The 16,195-nt window shown below is 39.3% G+C and overlaps 1 protein-coding gene across 7 annotated transcripts in view; it reads left to right on the top strand.

Moving 5' to 3' along the window:
* The window catches only part of dnmt3ab (DNA (cytosine-5-)-methyltransferase 3 alpha b), a 51,136-nt gene that overhangs the window by 18,479 nt on the left and 16,462 nt on the right, over positions 1–16,195 (top strand). For 4 of the 7 annotated variants that reach the window (XM_046854992.1, XM_046854994.1, XM_046854993.1 and 1 more), the window contains 2 exons: positions 498–544; positions 1,107–1,253. In XM_046854992.1, the coding sequence (XP_046710948.1) occupies positions 498–544; positions 1,107–1,253 (194 nt within the window). Of the gene's footprint in view, positions 1–497; positions 545–1,106; positions 1,254–7,630; positions 7,901–7,962; positions 8,196–16,195 lie in introns of those variants that run through there. The other 3 variants (XM_046854995.1, XM_046854999.1, XM_046854998.1) reach the window with 3 other exon arrangements.

Raw genomic sequence — 16,195 nt, 5'->3', positions numbered from 1 at the left:
CACGCACAATGGGGCGTTTTTGTTTAATGTCAGATCATTTTACGTTTAAAGCACATATAAATCACATTTTATCAATACGAAAAATCAACACACATTACATAGAGACTGTTTCAACTGGTGTGGTTCATATGACTATAATTAAGATCAGGTGTATAGCGTCACAACCTTTGCAATTCTGGAATGAGCAAACACATTAATAATAAAAAAACAAACAAACAACAATGTGGTATTGTGTTACTACCCAGTGGTAACACAAATAGACTCAGCTAAGTCTATTGTCAACAAATTCCTTCCTTTTCAGATGCTTTTTCAACCTATAGTCTTTCATCCTGTAGCGTTTCAGTGTGTATGTGTAGACTGCATATGGCGTGTTCATTACTAGATCATTGTATAGAAGAGCTACAGGAAGACTGAAAGGTATCGAGCTCCAGTTTGGGCAGCCTTTCCAGATCCTTTGCGGTAACCGTTCCTTTTTGTGCGGTTGTGTTTCTCTTTAGACGTCGAGCACCGCGAGGACGAGATCGGGGACTCTTCGAAGAATGAGGTATGGAATTCTCATGATGCGGTTCATCCGTTCTCCATGACTGTGTATGTATTGTATATGTATAGATTGTATACATGTGAGTATGTATACAATATTCTTGTTTTTTTTAATTTGTTTTTTAAATATGCTGTCTGCAGTAATAAGGTTTCTAGTTGCATGGTTACAAAACCAGTTACAAAGCTATTTTCCTGATATGGGGTAGTTGTGAAAGAAATGGTACCCTGATGGCTACTACATTTGAACTATCAAATACACTTGGTCCTCCGGGTTCAATGGAATGTCCCGTTCCTTCGCAAGCGGTGGCTGGCTGAGGGGATGTAGGAAGACAGGCCAACAAGTGTAGCTCCTTGTCTGAGTGCTAGCTCTCTGGTCTTTTTTTTTTCTTTCTTTCCCACACCTAAACCTCCAACAAACAAATTCTTCCATATCACTGTCAGAAAACCAAAAAACACCAGCTTCCTTCCCTTTAGCACAGAAAGATAAGGTGAGTGAATTAAACAAGCGGTTATTTTTTTCCTTTCCTTTTCTTTTCTTTTCTTTTTTTATTTGTCCCTTTAAACAGGGAGCTCGAGGCAGCCCACGTGGGGGAGTAGGCTGGGAAATCAGTCTGCGCCAGAGACCCATGCCCAGGGTAACCTTCCAGGCCGGTGACCCTTATTACATTAGCAAGAGGACCAGAGAGGAATTGCTGGCCAAGTGGAAGATGGAGGTGAGTACCGGAGAGACAGGGAGGTAGAAACGGAGGACCCGTATGCACTAGCGAGTGCTGATCCAAATTCACATTCGCTCTGATACTCCTGGTTCGAATTTTGCAAAGGCAGAAGCTGGTCTTCCAGCGTTGAAAGACAGAATTTTTATTTTTTCTTTTCTTTTTTAGCAGCTCAAGAACGTAGTCCTGCAGAAACGAGCAAAAAAACCAAAACAAAGCCAAGTGTATTTGATGAATCATCTGAAGGTACCATTTATTTCATAAAGAGTTTTACTGGTCAAATGCTAAACCTAAAACTCTCGATTTGGGTGGCGATAGATACAAAATGCTGTATAACATACGCCCGATTGGTTTCTTTAAACTCATAGTAACAGCTTCTAAAGAGAGAAGCTCCAGTGAATCATAGGCGAAGAATAAACTGATACAAAATGTGAAGAAGAAAAATCGATCGTTCTCGATGTGGTAAAAATTCCTGTCAGGGTGCCGAGTCTTCAGGACAGAGGAGCTTGTGCTTTTCGATTTCTCAATTTAATAACAAGCTGTGTTTATTTTGTCTCAATAAAATCAGGAGATACAGGAGAGGCTGGCGAGCAAGGGATTGTTTATAAATGCAATGTAGTGTAAATGATAACAGGAACTGACATCTCATAACTGTTCTGAGACATTTAAAATCACTATAAGCAGTTGAAACGGTTTTATCATTTAATAAGTGAACAGTCGTAACTGACAGCAAAAGGCCGTAGCATTAGTGGAATAACATACTAGCTGTTGTACCATTGTAGAAAATAAACCACTTCAGGGGATTAAAGCCTTCTGCTTCACATCATAACATCACTTTTTTATAACAGAACAATCCATCGTGTGTTGTACAGTGTAACAGCACAGTCCATCGTGTGGAGCTCTACAGTAGGACGAAGAACAAAGGTCTCCCTGATGACAGTGATAATTGAAAACCAATAAGTGGATAACACAGAGGGAAGATTGGCTACTTAATCTTCAGTAAGCTTTCCTTATGAGATGCTCTCCTGATAAGCTGGGGTCCAAGCTGCTCTAGTCATTTTTCTTTATCTTTTAGGTAACTGTACAGTATGCATATGCCCTTGCTGTAACAGATATACTTATATTATATTTACACTATATGTTCAAAGGTATGCACAAAACTGTCCATCACACAGTGTCTGTCAAAAGCTCAGAAACACATAGTCTTTTATCATGTTTAAGAGACAAATGCATGCCCTTTTGTTTTATATACAACAGACTAGGTAACAGTAAACTAGTGCTGTAGCTATCCATTATCTCAGTAATCGCGTATTCTATCGAATATTCCGTCAAATAATCGAATAATCAGATAAGAAGTATAAGAACATTTCTAAATATTCAAGAGAAAATTAGACCAGTAATTTGTTTAATAAAAGTTTTGAAAAATAAATATTTCATTGCTGAAATTTCATACAGGAATATTTTATAATAATCTATATAATAATAATACCTATTTAGTGCATTTAATTGCCATATTGAATCATAATGCATTTAAAAATATTAAAAAAAGTAAACACACTGTATGGTTTTTTTTTTTATATTTTAGTTAGAGGTGATTCCAAACTTTGGAAACTTTCTGTCGTTTTCTTTGGCCTGAATCCTATGGAAGCCACATAAAAACAACAAAAAAAATTGCTTTATTCCAACTGGTTTTCTCACAATTCTGACTTTTTTCCCCCCAATAATTCTGATTTTTTTTTCCCTCTCAATTCTTCTAAACATCTGACATTTCTGGTGCATCCACTTGTAACCATGTTGTCAGCCTGGAGTTTGAAGTTGTTGGTGTATGAACGAAGCTCCTCTGCTTCATCTGTCTTGTTCCGTCTCCTCCAGAGCTGATTGTGAGACAGAGTTCTCTCCAGGATCCGGAGGCTCAGTTTAATACCATGCGATTCTATTGATTGTAACATGAAAAATAAATGAAAAATTCGGAATTCCGAGGAAAAAAAGTCAGAATTGGGCAAACTTAGAAACGGCTTCCATATAAATCTTCTCCTCGCCCCTTGCTATTTGTTCCCTGTTTCTTGATTTTTTCATTCTGCAGCGTTTTCTGTGTTTAGCTGTCCAGAGCATTCTGATGTTTAGTGGGTGGTGCATCAGTAATAATTGTCCGTGTGGAAACACAATGCTCCATGTGTAGTTTAACGGATCGAACGAAGTTTAATTGCACTTGGTAAGATTTCTTGAAATAAGAAAACAGTTTTTTAAACAGTTTGCTTTTCTTAATTTGTGTAAAAAGATCCAGAGCTAGTAAACAAGAGAATTCATTTTATCGTCATCGTTATATATTCTGTCTTAAAAAGAGACACTGCATTACAACTAAAAACAAGATTAATATTGAAATCAAGATCATGAATACATACACATATACTATTCTTATTGTCTTCAATTATTTATTTTAAATAAGGACTGTAGTCGTAAAGAAAAATCATTACTTGCTGTTTTTTTTAGATTCTCAAACTTAATTGCAACATAAAACATTATTGGATGTATTTTGTTTTTACTGAACACTGAAAGATATTCAACATTAGAAACTAAAATCAAATCAATCAGGAGGTAACAGCATTAAAGATTCTTTTATATTAATATATTAATATGATGTGAGGGCCAGTTACCAGCATGACTCTAAAACAGGTAGTAGTAAAGGCTACTTTTACTTAAGTACATGTTAGAGCTCAAACTTCTTTACTTAAACCTGAGTGAAAAAGTACAGTCACTACTTCAACTTTTACCAGAGTCTTTTAAAACATTAGTATCTGTACTTCTACTTTTGTGAAGGACGTGTGAATTTGAACCATCTCTGGTTATTAGTTTGTAAATAAATGTGTTGGTGTTGACGTAAAGCAAGCATTTGGAATAAATAATACCAATGAACAAGTTTTAAGTATGATTATTGACCTTTTTTTTTTTTTTAACCTTAAAACCAGTTATCTTTAGCTAAAATAAAGTCTTAAAAGATACAAAGTTTCAAATGATGTCTCTGATGGCAATTAAGATCAGTTTGCATGTAAATAAACTAACATTAAGCTTTTCTAACTAAGTAAGAAAAAAAAAAGTAGTATTTTATTCTTAAAATAAGATTACGTTTAATTAGATTGTCTAGATGAGGAGTTTTTGCGGTGTATCAAGATTTACTTGTACAGATGTTAAACTATATTTTTTATTCTCCCTTAACATGAATAACAGCTTTAAACCCTCTTGGCATCTGGACAGTTCGTTTTAGTCAGATGAAATACTTTGCCATGCCTCGTGTAAAATTTGCCAAAGGTGTTCTTCACTAGATGGAGATTTCCTCCTGACATTGAAAACCAGTTCATCCCAAAGCAGTTCAATAGGATTTAGATGCGGTCACTTGGCAGGCTATTCTATAATAGATAACACTCCAGGTGGCCGTTTGTTCTTTACATAATGCTTACAGAGCTTAAACATTGCTTCGGGTCATTGCCTTGCAGTATGGTAAGTTGATTCCAATTAGCCGCAGTCCAGATGGAATTGCATGGTGTTGAAATGGAATAGTAGCCATTTTGGTTCAGTATTTTTTTACACCGAATAAGTCTCCAGCTTTCCCTGCTCCATAGCAACAACAAACCATTAAGCTTCCACCTCCATGTTTGATTTTGAGTGTGAGGCAGTATGTTAACATCTTCTCTCCGGTTTTTCTCTTCTGACAAAATAAATGTGAAATTTGTACTCATCTGTCCACAGAACTTTCATCATTTGCTGTCTAGTTCTTGTTCTAGTTAGTTTCATGTAAACAATAGGAACATGGATGTGTCTCACAAATGATACAAGACTAAGTGTTTTGACAGGCACTGCATGTTGGCCTTTTCCAACATTTACCGCAAAGTTGTGTCGAATATTTCGTATGCTGTAGCATTACGATGACATGTACTTCAGACATGAAAATCTGTATCTTTAGATCATTGTAGGCTCTACTGTACAGAATCCTGTGGTAAAAATATTAGAGTTTTTATAGAAGCAAAGGGGTGACAAAGTCCATGTTAATGTCTATATTTTTGGATTGGGATGTGCAAGGTGTGATGCCCAGACTTTTTTTTTTTTTCTTCTTCATTTAGTGGTGTTGTGATGTGATCAGTGATTGTTGTGTCGTCAGTGGTTCCTGTATTTTTGTTATTCCTGTAAATAATTAGTTTCTGTGTGCATGCTAACATCAAAAGGGGGCACTGCAAGCACAGTTACAGTATTGTTTCATAACAGAGGAATTTTTATTAATTTCAGACATGTTATAGAAATGTTTCCCCCCAAATACAAGGGCACAAGAGCTTTTCTATTTATCTACTTTTAATTCCTTTTCCATTAATAGTAAAGTTGGAGATCAATACAAATATGTAATAGACTGTGTAACTGTGTAAGGGGCTTCTGCATCAACCCATTCGTATAGTTAGTAATCTACAGGATATCAGAAGCACTGATCAGACAGCAGTATTTATGTATGAAAGGTGATGCTCTGGAACCCTGTCTGTTTGAGTCAGTGTAAACATGAAGCAGCGTGTGTGTATTAGGGCTTTAACAGTACAAAAAAATTCACGGGTCGGTACGGTTTTTAAGTCACGGTTTGGGTTACATAAAAAACATAAACATAAAAACATAAAATTCTCATTTTTTATTAACACAGTTTATTATTATTAACATTTGTGAACATCAAGAGTGCAGATTTAAATAAAATGTCTGGATGGTTAAATAATATATAAATATTTTATTATATAAAAAAAAAATCAAATGAATGCAATACACGTTTTAATACATCTTAATTAATTAATACATAAATAATTAATTATTGATATGTATATTAATAAATGAATAAATACAATAAAATAGATAGAAAAAAATCCAATTACATAACAAAGTCTAAGTTAGTAGGCACAGTGACACTGCGCTTACTTTTATTAATTTTTTTAATACCCCTGGCAGTGTTGTGTATGTTTTCAATTTGAATAAAAATAATAATAAAAAATAACAGACACGTTGCGAGGCGGAGACTAAACAAACATCGGTCCGCCAGTTAACACTTTTGTGTGGGAACTCGGATCTTAACTATGTTCCTTACATAAAAAAAGTTGTGTACCAAAACTGTTTGGTACGACTATGTGTACCGTTACACTCTTAGTGAGAGCACATCTGTGGATCGTCCATAGGCATTAGGGTTTCAGGTAATCCCAGCTATGCTGATATACAGTGCATCAGCATGCTTAAGAATGTGATATTAATTTTACAACAGTTCCATTAATTATGAAATATGTATGCCTGGCATTTCAGAGAAACATTTTGTCTATTTTTGCTCCGTGAAAGGAAACCCTCAAGTCACAGCTGTATAGAACGTCGAGTGTTACCATGATAATGGACAAACCGAGCGACAGATTGTAGTAAGTGTAGTAACGGTTTTAAAGTCATAAACCGTTGCTCGACATGGACACGTATGATCTAATCATTACGTGAAATATCCCAGTGCCGTTACACTGACACAACTATATCAGCACTTTTGGATCGGCATTTGACCAATCAAATCAGTGGACCGTAACTAACTCGTGTAACTGTTGTCTTTCAGTGGATTTCTCCTTTAAGAGGATCATGGTGTGTGTTGTACTCATCGAGCTGCAGGCAGTCACTTGTAGGGCATCTTTCCAATGTCTTTCCAGTCTTTTTCTGGCAAGAGCCATTTCTCCTTCTAGTAATGGAGGGTACAGTGAGAGCCTCTGTGTTACATAATTTTCGGTCTCCATGGCTACCAAGTGGGACCTACTATTGGACAACTGCCCCCCTCTCAAGCTTTTTCCCTACCCCTTTTGCCCTTTATCCAAGCAGGACTGAGGAGAAGCCATAAAAATGTCAGGGCAACTGAAAATACTGCCAAATTAGCAGGATACGCAGTTGTCTCGTGATCATTGTAACATTCCAGTGGAACAGGCACCCACATGATCATTTGGAATCGTCCATCGGGTCAAGCCAGGGAAGGTTTTCCCCCTCTTTAGCTTTGTAGAAGGGCCCTTAATACATTGTTTGATTTGTTTTCCAAAACGCATTGGAATGTGCATCTTTCAATGAAAAATAGTTCAAAACCGAGTGGAGGTTTGTGCCCCTTCTTTTAAGTGAAGAGCTACACAGTCTAGAGATTTAAGCTTGGTCAGAATAGTAGTTATGGTGTAAAAAGATGAGAATTGAGGATACGAGTGAGGTTAAAATATGTTTGGCGAAACAAACAAACATTCAGTTCTTCCCTCCCACCTCTTTTTTTTAAATTGTGTTTTCATTTCGTCCCATCTCACGTCTCTACTATGGAAATGAACCCAGTGCTATGGATATAAGGGTGAAGATGAGGTTTGCAGCAAGTTTCCAGGACTCCTTGCAAGACGGCCTCCTGGCTGCCTGCCAACAGTTTGCAAGTCTCTCTAGCCAACCAGAATTCCTGTTGACAACCACCTGACCCTGAATTCCCAGACAAAGAAATGTTCAAGCTTTCTGTTTTTTTTTCTTGCTCTTTTTTTTTTTTCTTGAGTGGTCTCCTCTAACCCGAGAGTGGGGGCAAGGGGGGAAAAAAAACCCTGAGAGACACACGTTGGATTTAAAGTGCTGAGCGCAGGCGTGCATGGGTAGGTCGGCTGGGTTGTTTGTTGTTGATAGCAGTGTGTGTGTGTGTGTGTGTGTGTGTGTGTGTGTGTGTGCGTGCGTATGTGTGTGTGCGTGCATGCATGCGTGCGTGCGCACGTGTGTGGGGTGGACGACAGCATGCAGGTTTGAGTTGACTGTGGGGAAGAATTATGCTGACTTCAGGTATTTCCAGGAGACTTGTTATGGACCATCTGCTCTCGGTGGCTTAAAGGAAACCCGTCTCTTTCGTTTTGGAGAGGAGGGAGCTCGAGTTCGCTGGAGTCCGCAGGAAAAAAAGTAAAAAAAAGAAAAGAAGTACATTGGTTTCACTGTATGTAGTCAGGGGGGTTTAGCTGCGATACTCAAAGTATTTCCGGTTTTAGTGTCTCTGCAGCAGTTTTTTGAAAGTCTCTGCTGCCATTGTGCATAAATCTGCTCAGAAGTTTAACTGTTACATGCTGGTTGATTGGTTGTGCATTCCTTTTTTTCCTGTGCCTGTTTAAAGCAGCATGCTTCAGTGTAGTAATATATTTTTCTAACAAATGTCAGAGTTTTGGGGGGAAAATATGTCTTTTAGTGCAGTTGTTGTTGATTTAAGCAGTGCTGATAAGCTTATCTCTTGCCTTGGATTCTGAGAAGAAATGGTATATATATGTTATCTTTTACCCTGGCTTGTGTTGAAACGGAAATGTGGTGCCTGTCTTTTTAAGAATATGTAAATGGAGAGAACGAACCCAATGAACCTGCATGGCGTATGCGCACTGCCAGAGCTGTGGGTCAAGGCTAACAGCACAAACACTGCCAGGCTTTTAGTCCTGCCTGGCTGTTTTAAACTTAATATTTTGCCAATTATTAAACAGTTGTTTGTGGAAAAATAAAAATATAAGAAATGTGAAGACGAAAGAAAAAAAGAATTTGGTCCTTGGAGAAAGTAAGATCAGACTAAGTGTTTGAAAGAGCTTCTTTCCTAGAGGTTGCTTTTTGCATTAGATGACCTCTGCAAGGCTCCTAATTGCTTGAGCTTTTTAAAGGACTTTCCAAAAAGGAGGCCAGATGCATCCTCTGTCCCGTGTTCTCCAGAGTCCAAGAAGCGAGAGCGCTTTGTTCAGCCCCTCACAGAGTTCACGTCAAAATTAATGCGATTGTCACATGAGGACGATGATGGCATTTCATACACCACAGGAATGTCACATTTCAATTTCACACTGCCAGAGGAAGCTTTGAACTATTCTCTCAAGGGCATCTTCCTTGTATTGTACTGAGCGTTTACATCGGTGACCTATGTGGTGTGTGTATTCACTGGTGTTTACTCACTAATTTCGTCAAATGCCGGCTGTAATTCAAACCGCAAAATTATGTGCTCGCTGGAATAATGCACTGTGGTTTCTGCAGTAACAGCTTTTCACAGGGGATCAGATTTAATGCGAATAAAAAATAAATCAAAAATGTATTTATTTAACAACATATACAATATCTCACTAAAGTGAATACACCACTTACATTTCAGCAAATATTTTAGTATGTCTTCTCGATACTAAATGAAATTTGGATATATTTTAGTCAGTGTGCAGCTTGTATAGCAGTACAGATTTACTGTCCTCTGAAAATAACTGAACATACAGCCATTATTGCATGTCGTGTAAACATGCAAAGCCACATGTCCTACTCATCATGTTCATGTTTTTGTCTGCTTGACAGACCATACAAATGTGTGTATCTTGTATTAAAGCAGTTAAAATTTGGTGCTTTGAGTACAATTCTCTCATACTGACCACTGGATGTTCAACATGACACCTCATGGCTAAGAACTTTGAGGATTTAAGAATTAAAATGGTTGCTGTCTACAAAGATGTTGTAGGCTATAAGACGATCGGTAACACCCTGAAACTGACTTACAGTTCAGTGGCCAGGATCATACAGAGGTTTTCCAAGACGGGTTCCACTCGGCCTCACAAGGGTTGATCAAAGAAGTTGAGTCTCTGTGCTGTGCAACTGGTGCAGAAGCTGGCTTTAAAAACCAGATGCATGAGTGCTGCAGCATTGCTTTATATAGTTTGCAGAAGTGGAAGGTCCACTTGTCAGGGCTCAGACTATACACCACACACTGCAACAAGTCAGTTTGTATGACCGTCATCCCAGAAGGAAGCGTCTTCTAAAGCTGGCTCACAAGAAAGCCCACAAACAGTTTGCTGATGACAACCTGTCCAAGAGCATTAATTACTGGAACCATGTACTGTTTTCTGATTAAACTAAGATAAACTTTGGCTGAGATGGTGTACAGCATGTGTGGACACCCTGGTGAGGGGAACAAAGAAAAGTGTGTCTTGTCTACAGTTAAGCATATGGTGGTGGTAGCATCACAGTTTGTGGCTGCATAAATGCTGCTGGTACTGGGTAGCTGGATGACAACTGCATGGCTGAGGAAGCTGAAGTTGAAGGTGATGGAGTGACCAAGTATGTCTTTAGACCTGAACCCTATCAAGCACCTGTAGGGCATCTTCAAGGTGGAGAAGTGCCATCTGTCTAACATCCAGCAACTCCATGATTTCATTATGAAGCAGTGGAAGAGGATCCCAGCAACAACCAACAACAGTTAGCTGATATGATGGAGCAGTGAAAGGTAGATATGTTGTGTGTGCAGGAGAGCCAAGTGGAAAGGGAGTAAGGCCAGGAGCATTGGAGGGGGGTTAAACTGTTCATTAGTGGTGTAGATGGAAAGAGAAATGGTGTAGGTGTGATTTTGATTGAAGAGTACAGTAAGAGTGTAGTGGAGGTGAAGAACGTTTCTGATAGGGTGATGAACATGATGCTGAAAGTTGAAGAGGTGATGATAAATGTGCCTATGCTCCACAAGTGAGTTGTGTGATGGAGGAGAATGAAACATTCTGGAGTGTGTTAGATGAAGTGGTAGAAGGTGTACCTAGGAATGAAAGATTGGTGATTGGGGAAGACTTTAATGGCCATGTAGGTGAAGGGAACAGAGGTAATGAGAAACTGATGAGTAGGTATGGCCTTAAGGAGAGGAATGTGGAAGGGCAGTTGATGGTAGATTTTAATAGATGGATAGAAATGGCAGTGGTAAATACACTAAAATACAATGTAGGGTGTTGGCAGGGTACAGTGTAGCTAGACAGCATCAGATGGTGGTCTGTAGGATGGCATTGGAGGTGAAGAAGAAGAGGAGGAGAGTAAAGACTGAAAAAAGATTAAGATGGTGGAAACTGATGGAGAAAGACTGTAGTGTGAGATTCAGGGAAGAGGTCAGACAGGGGCTCGGTGGTGGTGAAGAGGTGCTTGATAATTGGGCTACTACTGCAGAAGTGATAAGGGAGACAGCTAGGAAGGTACTTGGCGTGACATCTGATAATAGAAAGGGAGACAAAGAGACGTGGTGATGGAATAAGTGAGTGCAGGAAATCATAATGAGAAAAAGGTTGACTAAACAGAATGTATCGACAGAGAGATGATGAGAAAAGTAGGCAGGAGTACAAGGAGATGCGGCAGCAGGCGAAGAGGGATATGGCAAACACAAAGGAAAAGGCATATGAGCTGTATGAGAAGTTAAACACTTAGGGAAGTAGAAAAGGATTTGTACCTATATTGGCGAGGCAGAGGGACCGAGCTGGGAAGGATGCAAGGTGGAGATGTGACTGCATCAAGGATCGGCTATGAGCCCTTTTTTGTTTGCAGTGGTGATGGACAAGTTGACGGACGAGGTCAGACAGGAGTCTTCATGGACTATGATGTTTTGTGATGGTTTGTTAGAGAACATTAGTGAGCAAACTGCATCATTAAGATTAAAGAAAACACCAGACAGGTCAGGGATAATGTTGTGTAGAGGTTTAAAGCAGGGTTAGGTTATAAAAACATATCCCAAGCTTCGAACATCTCATGGAGCACTGTTCAATCCATCATCCGAAAATGGAAAGAGTATACTACCAAAACCTACCAATACATGGCCGTCCACTTAAACTGATAGGCCGGGCAAGGAGAGCATTTATTTAAGAAGCAGCCAGAAGGCCCAGGGTAACTCTGGATGAGCTGCAGAAAGCCACAGCTCAGGAGACTCAGTCTGTCCACAGGACAACAATTAGTTGTGCATTCCACCAATCTGGCTATTATCGAAAAGTGGCAAGAAGAAAGCCATTGTTGACAAAAAAGATTAAGAAATCCTTTTTGCGGTTTGCCACAAGCCATGTAGAGGACACAGCAAACATGTGGAAGAAGGTGCTGTGGTCGGATTAGGCCAAAATTAAACTTTTTGGACTACATGCAAAGCGCTGTGTGTGGCAGAAACACTGCACATCAGCCTGAACATACCATTTCCACCGTGAAGCATGGTGATGGCAGCATCATGCTGTGGGGATGCTTTTCTTCAGCAGGGACAGGGAAGCTGGTCAGAGGTGATGGGAAGATGGATGGAGCTAAATACAGGGCATTCCTGGAAGAAAACCTATTAGAGGCTGCAGAAGACTTGAGGCTGGGGCGTAGGTTCACTTTTCACAGGACAACGACCCTAAACATACAGCCAGAGCTACAATGGAATAGTTGAGATCAAAGCATATTCAGTCCAGACCTAAATCTATTGAGAATCTTTAGCAAGACTTGAAAATTGCTGTTCACAGACGTTATTCATCCAATCTGATTCAACTGGGGCTGTTTTGCAAAGAAGAATGGACAAAAATTACAGTCTCTAGATGTGCAAAGCTGGTAGAGACATAACCAAAAAGACTTGCAGCTGTAGTTGCAGCGAAAGATGGTTTGACAAAGTATTGACTCAGGGGTGGAATGCATATGCACAACACACTTTTTTCAGATTTTTATTTGTAAAAAAAAATCTTTAACACCATGTTGCATTTTTCATCCACTTCACAATTATAACATTTTTTGTGTTGGTCTATCACATAAAATCCCAATCAAATACATTTAATTTGTGGTTATAACGTGACAAAATGTGGAAATATTCAAAGGGTATGAATACTTATTTTCCAGTGCACTGTACATGTGTGTGAATGAGAGGGAGGGCAGTGGAGTGGTGCAGTTGTGGAGAAGGTGGATGAGTTCATATACCTGGGGACAACAGTGCAAAGTAATGGAGAGAGTGTTAGAGAAGTGAAGAAAAGAGTGCAGGCAGGGTGGAGTGGGTGAAGAAGAGTGATAGCAGGAGTGATTTGTGATAGAAGAGTATCTGCGAGAGTGAAAGGGAAAGTTTATAGGACTGTGGTGAGACCTGCAATGTTGTATGGTTTAGTGACAGTGGCAATGAGTAAAAGACAGGAGGTGGAGCTGGAGGTAGCAGAGCTGAAGATGTTGAGGTTTTCATTAGAAGTGATGAGGATGGACAGGATTAGAAACGAGTTTATTAGAGGGATAGAGCATGTAGTACATTTTGGAGAGGCAAGATTGATGGTTTGGACATGTGCAGAGGAGGGACATGGGTACATTGATAGGAGAATGCTGAGAATGGAGCCACCAGGAAGGAGAAAAAGAAGACCAAGGAGGAGGTTTATGGGTGTGGTGAGGGAAGACATGCAGGTAGTTGGTTTGAAAGAGGCAGATGTAGAGGACAGGGGGGGTTTGGAAACGGATGATCTGCTGTGGCGACCCCTAATGGCAGCAGGTGGAAGAAAAAGAAGATAACAATGGTGCTCACACAAAATATTGACAGTTTTTGACATGTTCACTTAAGGTGTATTTACTTTTGTTGCACCTCCGGCCACCCTACATCAGTAGCTGATTTTACTAACACCCTTCTAGCTTAATGCCTAATAAATAAATAAATAAAGGGTGCAAGAGTCAAGGTTATTATAACAGCAAATTATAATTTAAAAATAACATATTATGATCAGGTGTACAACAAACTTTTGCCCATATTAAGTACGTGCAGGAAATTAATTAATAAATGACAATTGATTTATCTGTACAGTAGTAGACAAATTAAAAGCCTTCAGTACTTCTGTAAGAAACAGAATTGACCTGATTTGTGGGAGTAACAGTAAATCTAAGTCAGTGATTATTCTCCTCTAATGGCATGCCACCTCATTTTCTAGTCATTTTCTCTCACTTTAGGCAAAATATTATGATTATTTCTTGAAAGCAGTTAATTTATTTGCAAATATAATGAGACAACAAAGTTCGTCGAGGTGTGTGCTATAATATTCAGTTCAATTTTATGCAACCTTAGTTACAGTATATGATTTTTGTGCGATCTATAGTAGAAAGCACTTGTATCCCCCACTGAGACCTCTGTACTGTAGAGAGAGGTTTTTCAAGGGTTACGTCACTTCACTTCCTTAATCTCTTTGTCTTTATTAAAATCTTTACTACATTGCACTCACATTTCTTTGGAGACACACCATGAAATTGTAGAGATAGCATTCATTCATGGTGAGCGCTCATATGTGGATGGTGTGTGGGGCATGGGGGTGTGGGGGGTGTGGTATTGCCTCGGGGAAGTTCTTTTCATCCACAGAGCAAACCGGGCTCCATTATCAGAACTCATTGCCCTTGTTGCCTTCTTGGGCTTTTTCATCACAGCTTTTGGCTCATGAATACAAATAGGCAAGACACTGATATGATTTGAACAACTCTCCACTATGTGTTTGAGTGTAGTACAGAAAAAAAAAAGTCTCACTTTCCCTTTTCATCAGTCTGTGATTTGCACTCTGATCAGTTACAAACTAAAACTAATTTGGATTTTGATTTATTTCATTCGCAATGTCATCAGTAGCGCTCGCTGCCTGATCTAGCGATAGACTTAGTTTGCTTTCTGCCTCCTACACGACCTTTGGCACAGATGCCTTGGTCTTGCCAAACTGGCAGTGTTTTGTGTGCGAGTATGTGTGTGTATGAGTGATAAAGACTGTACTGTACTGTACTTCCATAACCCTCCATGCCTCCCCTCCTCCTCTCCTGCTATTTGGAGAGTCGAACTTTTCCCGCAGTGAGGCCCCTGAGAAGGGGGCATTTACAACTGGGAAAACGTCCAGAAACAAACCCCGACTTATAGCCACCTCACTCTTCTTTACTTTTCAGTGCTATGAGCAGAGGGGTGTTGGGGGAGTTTGTTTGCAATTGATTTTAACTAGATAAATAACCCTTTCCTTCTCACCCCTGCTGGAGAAAGTGGGCAAGATATCTTGTCCCTACTTTGCAGAATTTCCCCATTTCCTTCTACTTTAGGACAGCAGGTAACTAAATTGCATTGTTTTCTCAAATTCCTCAAACGTTCCATGCCAAGAGTCGCTTCACTCAGTCAGCGTTATTTAGGTTATTTTTTTTAGCTTTAAATATAGTATACATTCTCTAGATTCTCAACAACAATGAGCAATCTTGGAGCCTGAGTCAATACATAGAGCAAATATTTGACTCAGATAAAAGACTTATACTGCAGAATACATTTATGTCTATTTACCTACTTAAATCACATGGAGTTTGTACCATTCATAGCAGTTCATTCAAACAAAAATGTGCACATACAAGAGAAGCCACTCACAAAAGCCTACAGTCTCTATTGAGGGCCTGCCAAACATTTTAGAGCATATGGCTCAGTGCTTTGAAGCAGGCAGGGAAGCTATACAGATATTTATAAACTAAAGTGGAGGCCACATGTTTCTCCTCCACATTATCACCCCCTCGCTTCTTGCTCTTGTTCCTGTTCTTCTTCTTCTGCTTCTTCTAATTCCTCTCTCTCCACCATTCTCTCCCCCTTTTCCAGCCATATTACCACCAGGCGAAAGTTTGGACACACTAGCTAAAATATATTTTTAATGTCTTGAAGAGATTTTTGATAAAGGACCATGGGTGAAAGTTGTTTTCACAGACAAACATACAAAGTACATCGTGACTTAAGGAGCCGTTTTAAAATCGAAAATGAAATCGTCTTTCCAAACAAGCGGTTATTATGTCGAATTCAGTGGAAAAAGCCAACAAGTGCTGGGCCTGGAAACTTTTAAAAAAGCCCCCTTGGTGAAGCCCCCGCATGAAGCCTGTTAAGAAGATGCCAAGAGTGTGCAAAGCCTCATCTGGAATACTGTTTAAATATATAAAGTCGTTTCATCAGTTTAAATCCCAGCACTGCCAAGCTACCACTGCTGGGCCTTTGACCCAAGTCCACCAACTGCGTCATTGTATAAATGAGATAAATATACTGTAAGTCATTCTGTATATCAGCTATCAGCTAAATTGCTATTGTTATTCTAAAATAAGTGAAATGAAGAAAATCCACGTGCAGGTGTCTTCAAACATTTGACTGATGGGATATAATCTCAGTGCTACTGGCTTCACACCCACCTGGG

The sequence above is a fragment of the Silurus meridionalis genome, chromosome 8 (assembly GCF_014805685.1).
Source record: "Silurus meridionalis isolate SWU-2019-XX chromosome 8, ASM1480568v1, whole genome shotgun sequence".
NCBI lineage: Eukaryota > Metazoa > Chordata > Actinopteri > Siluriformes > Siluridae > Silurus > Silurus meridionalis.
The sequence above is the reverse complement of the archived record's forward strand: the minus strand, read 5'-3'. Positions and strand labels throughout refer to the sequence as shown.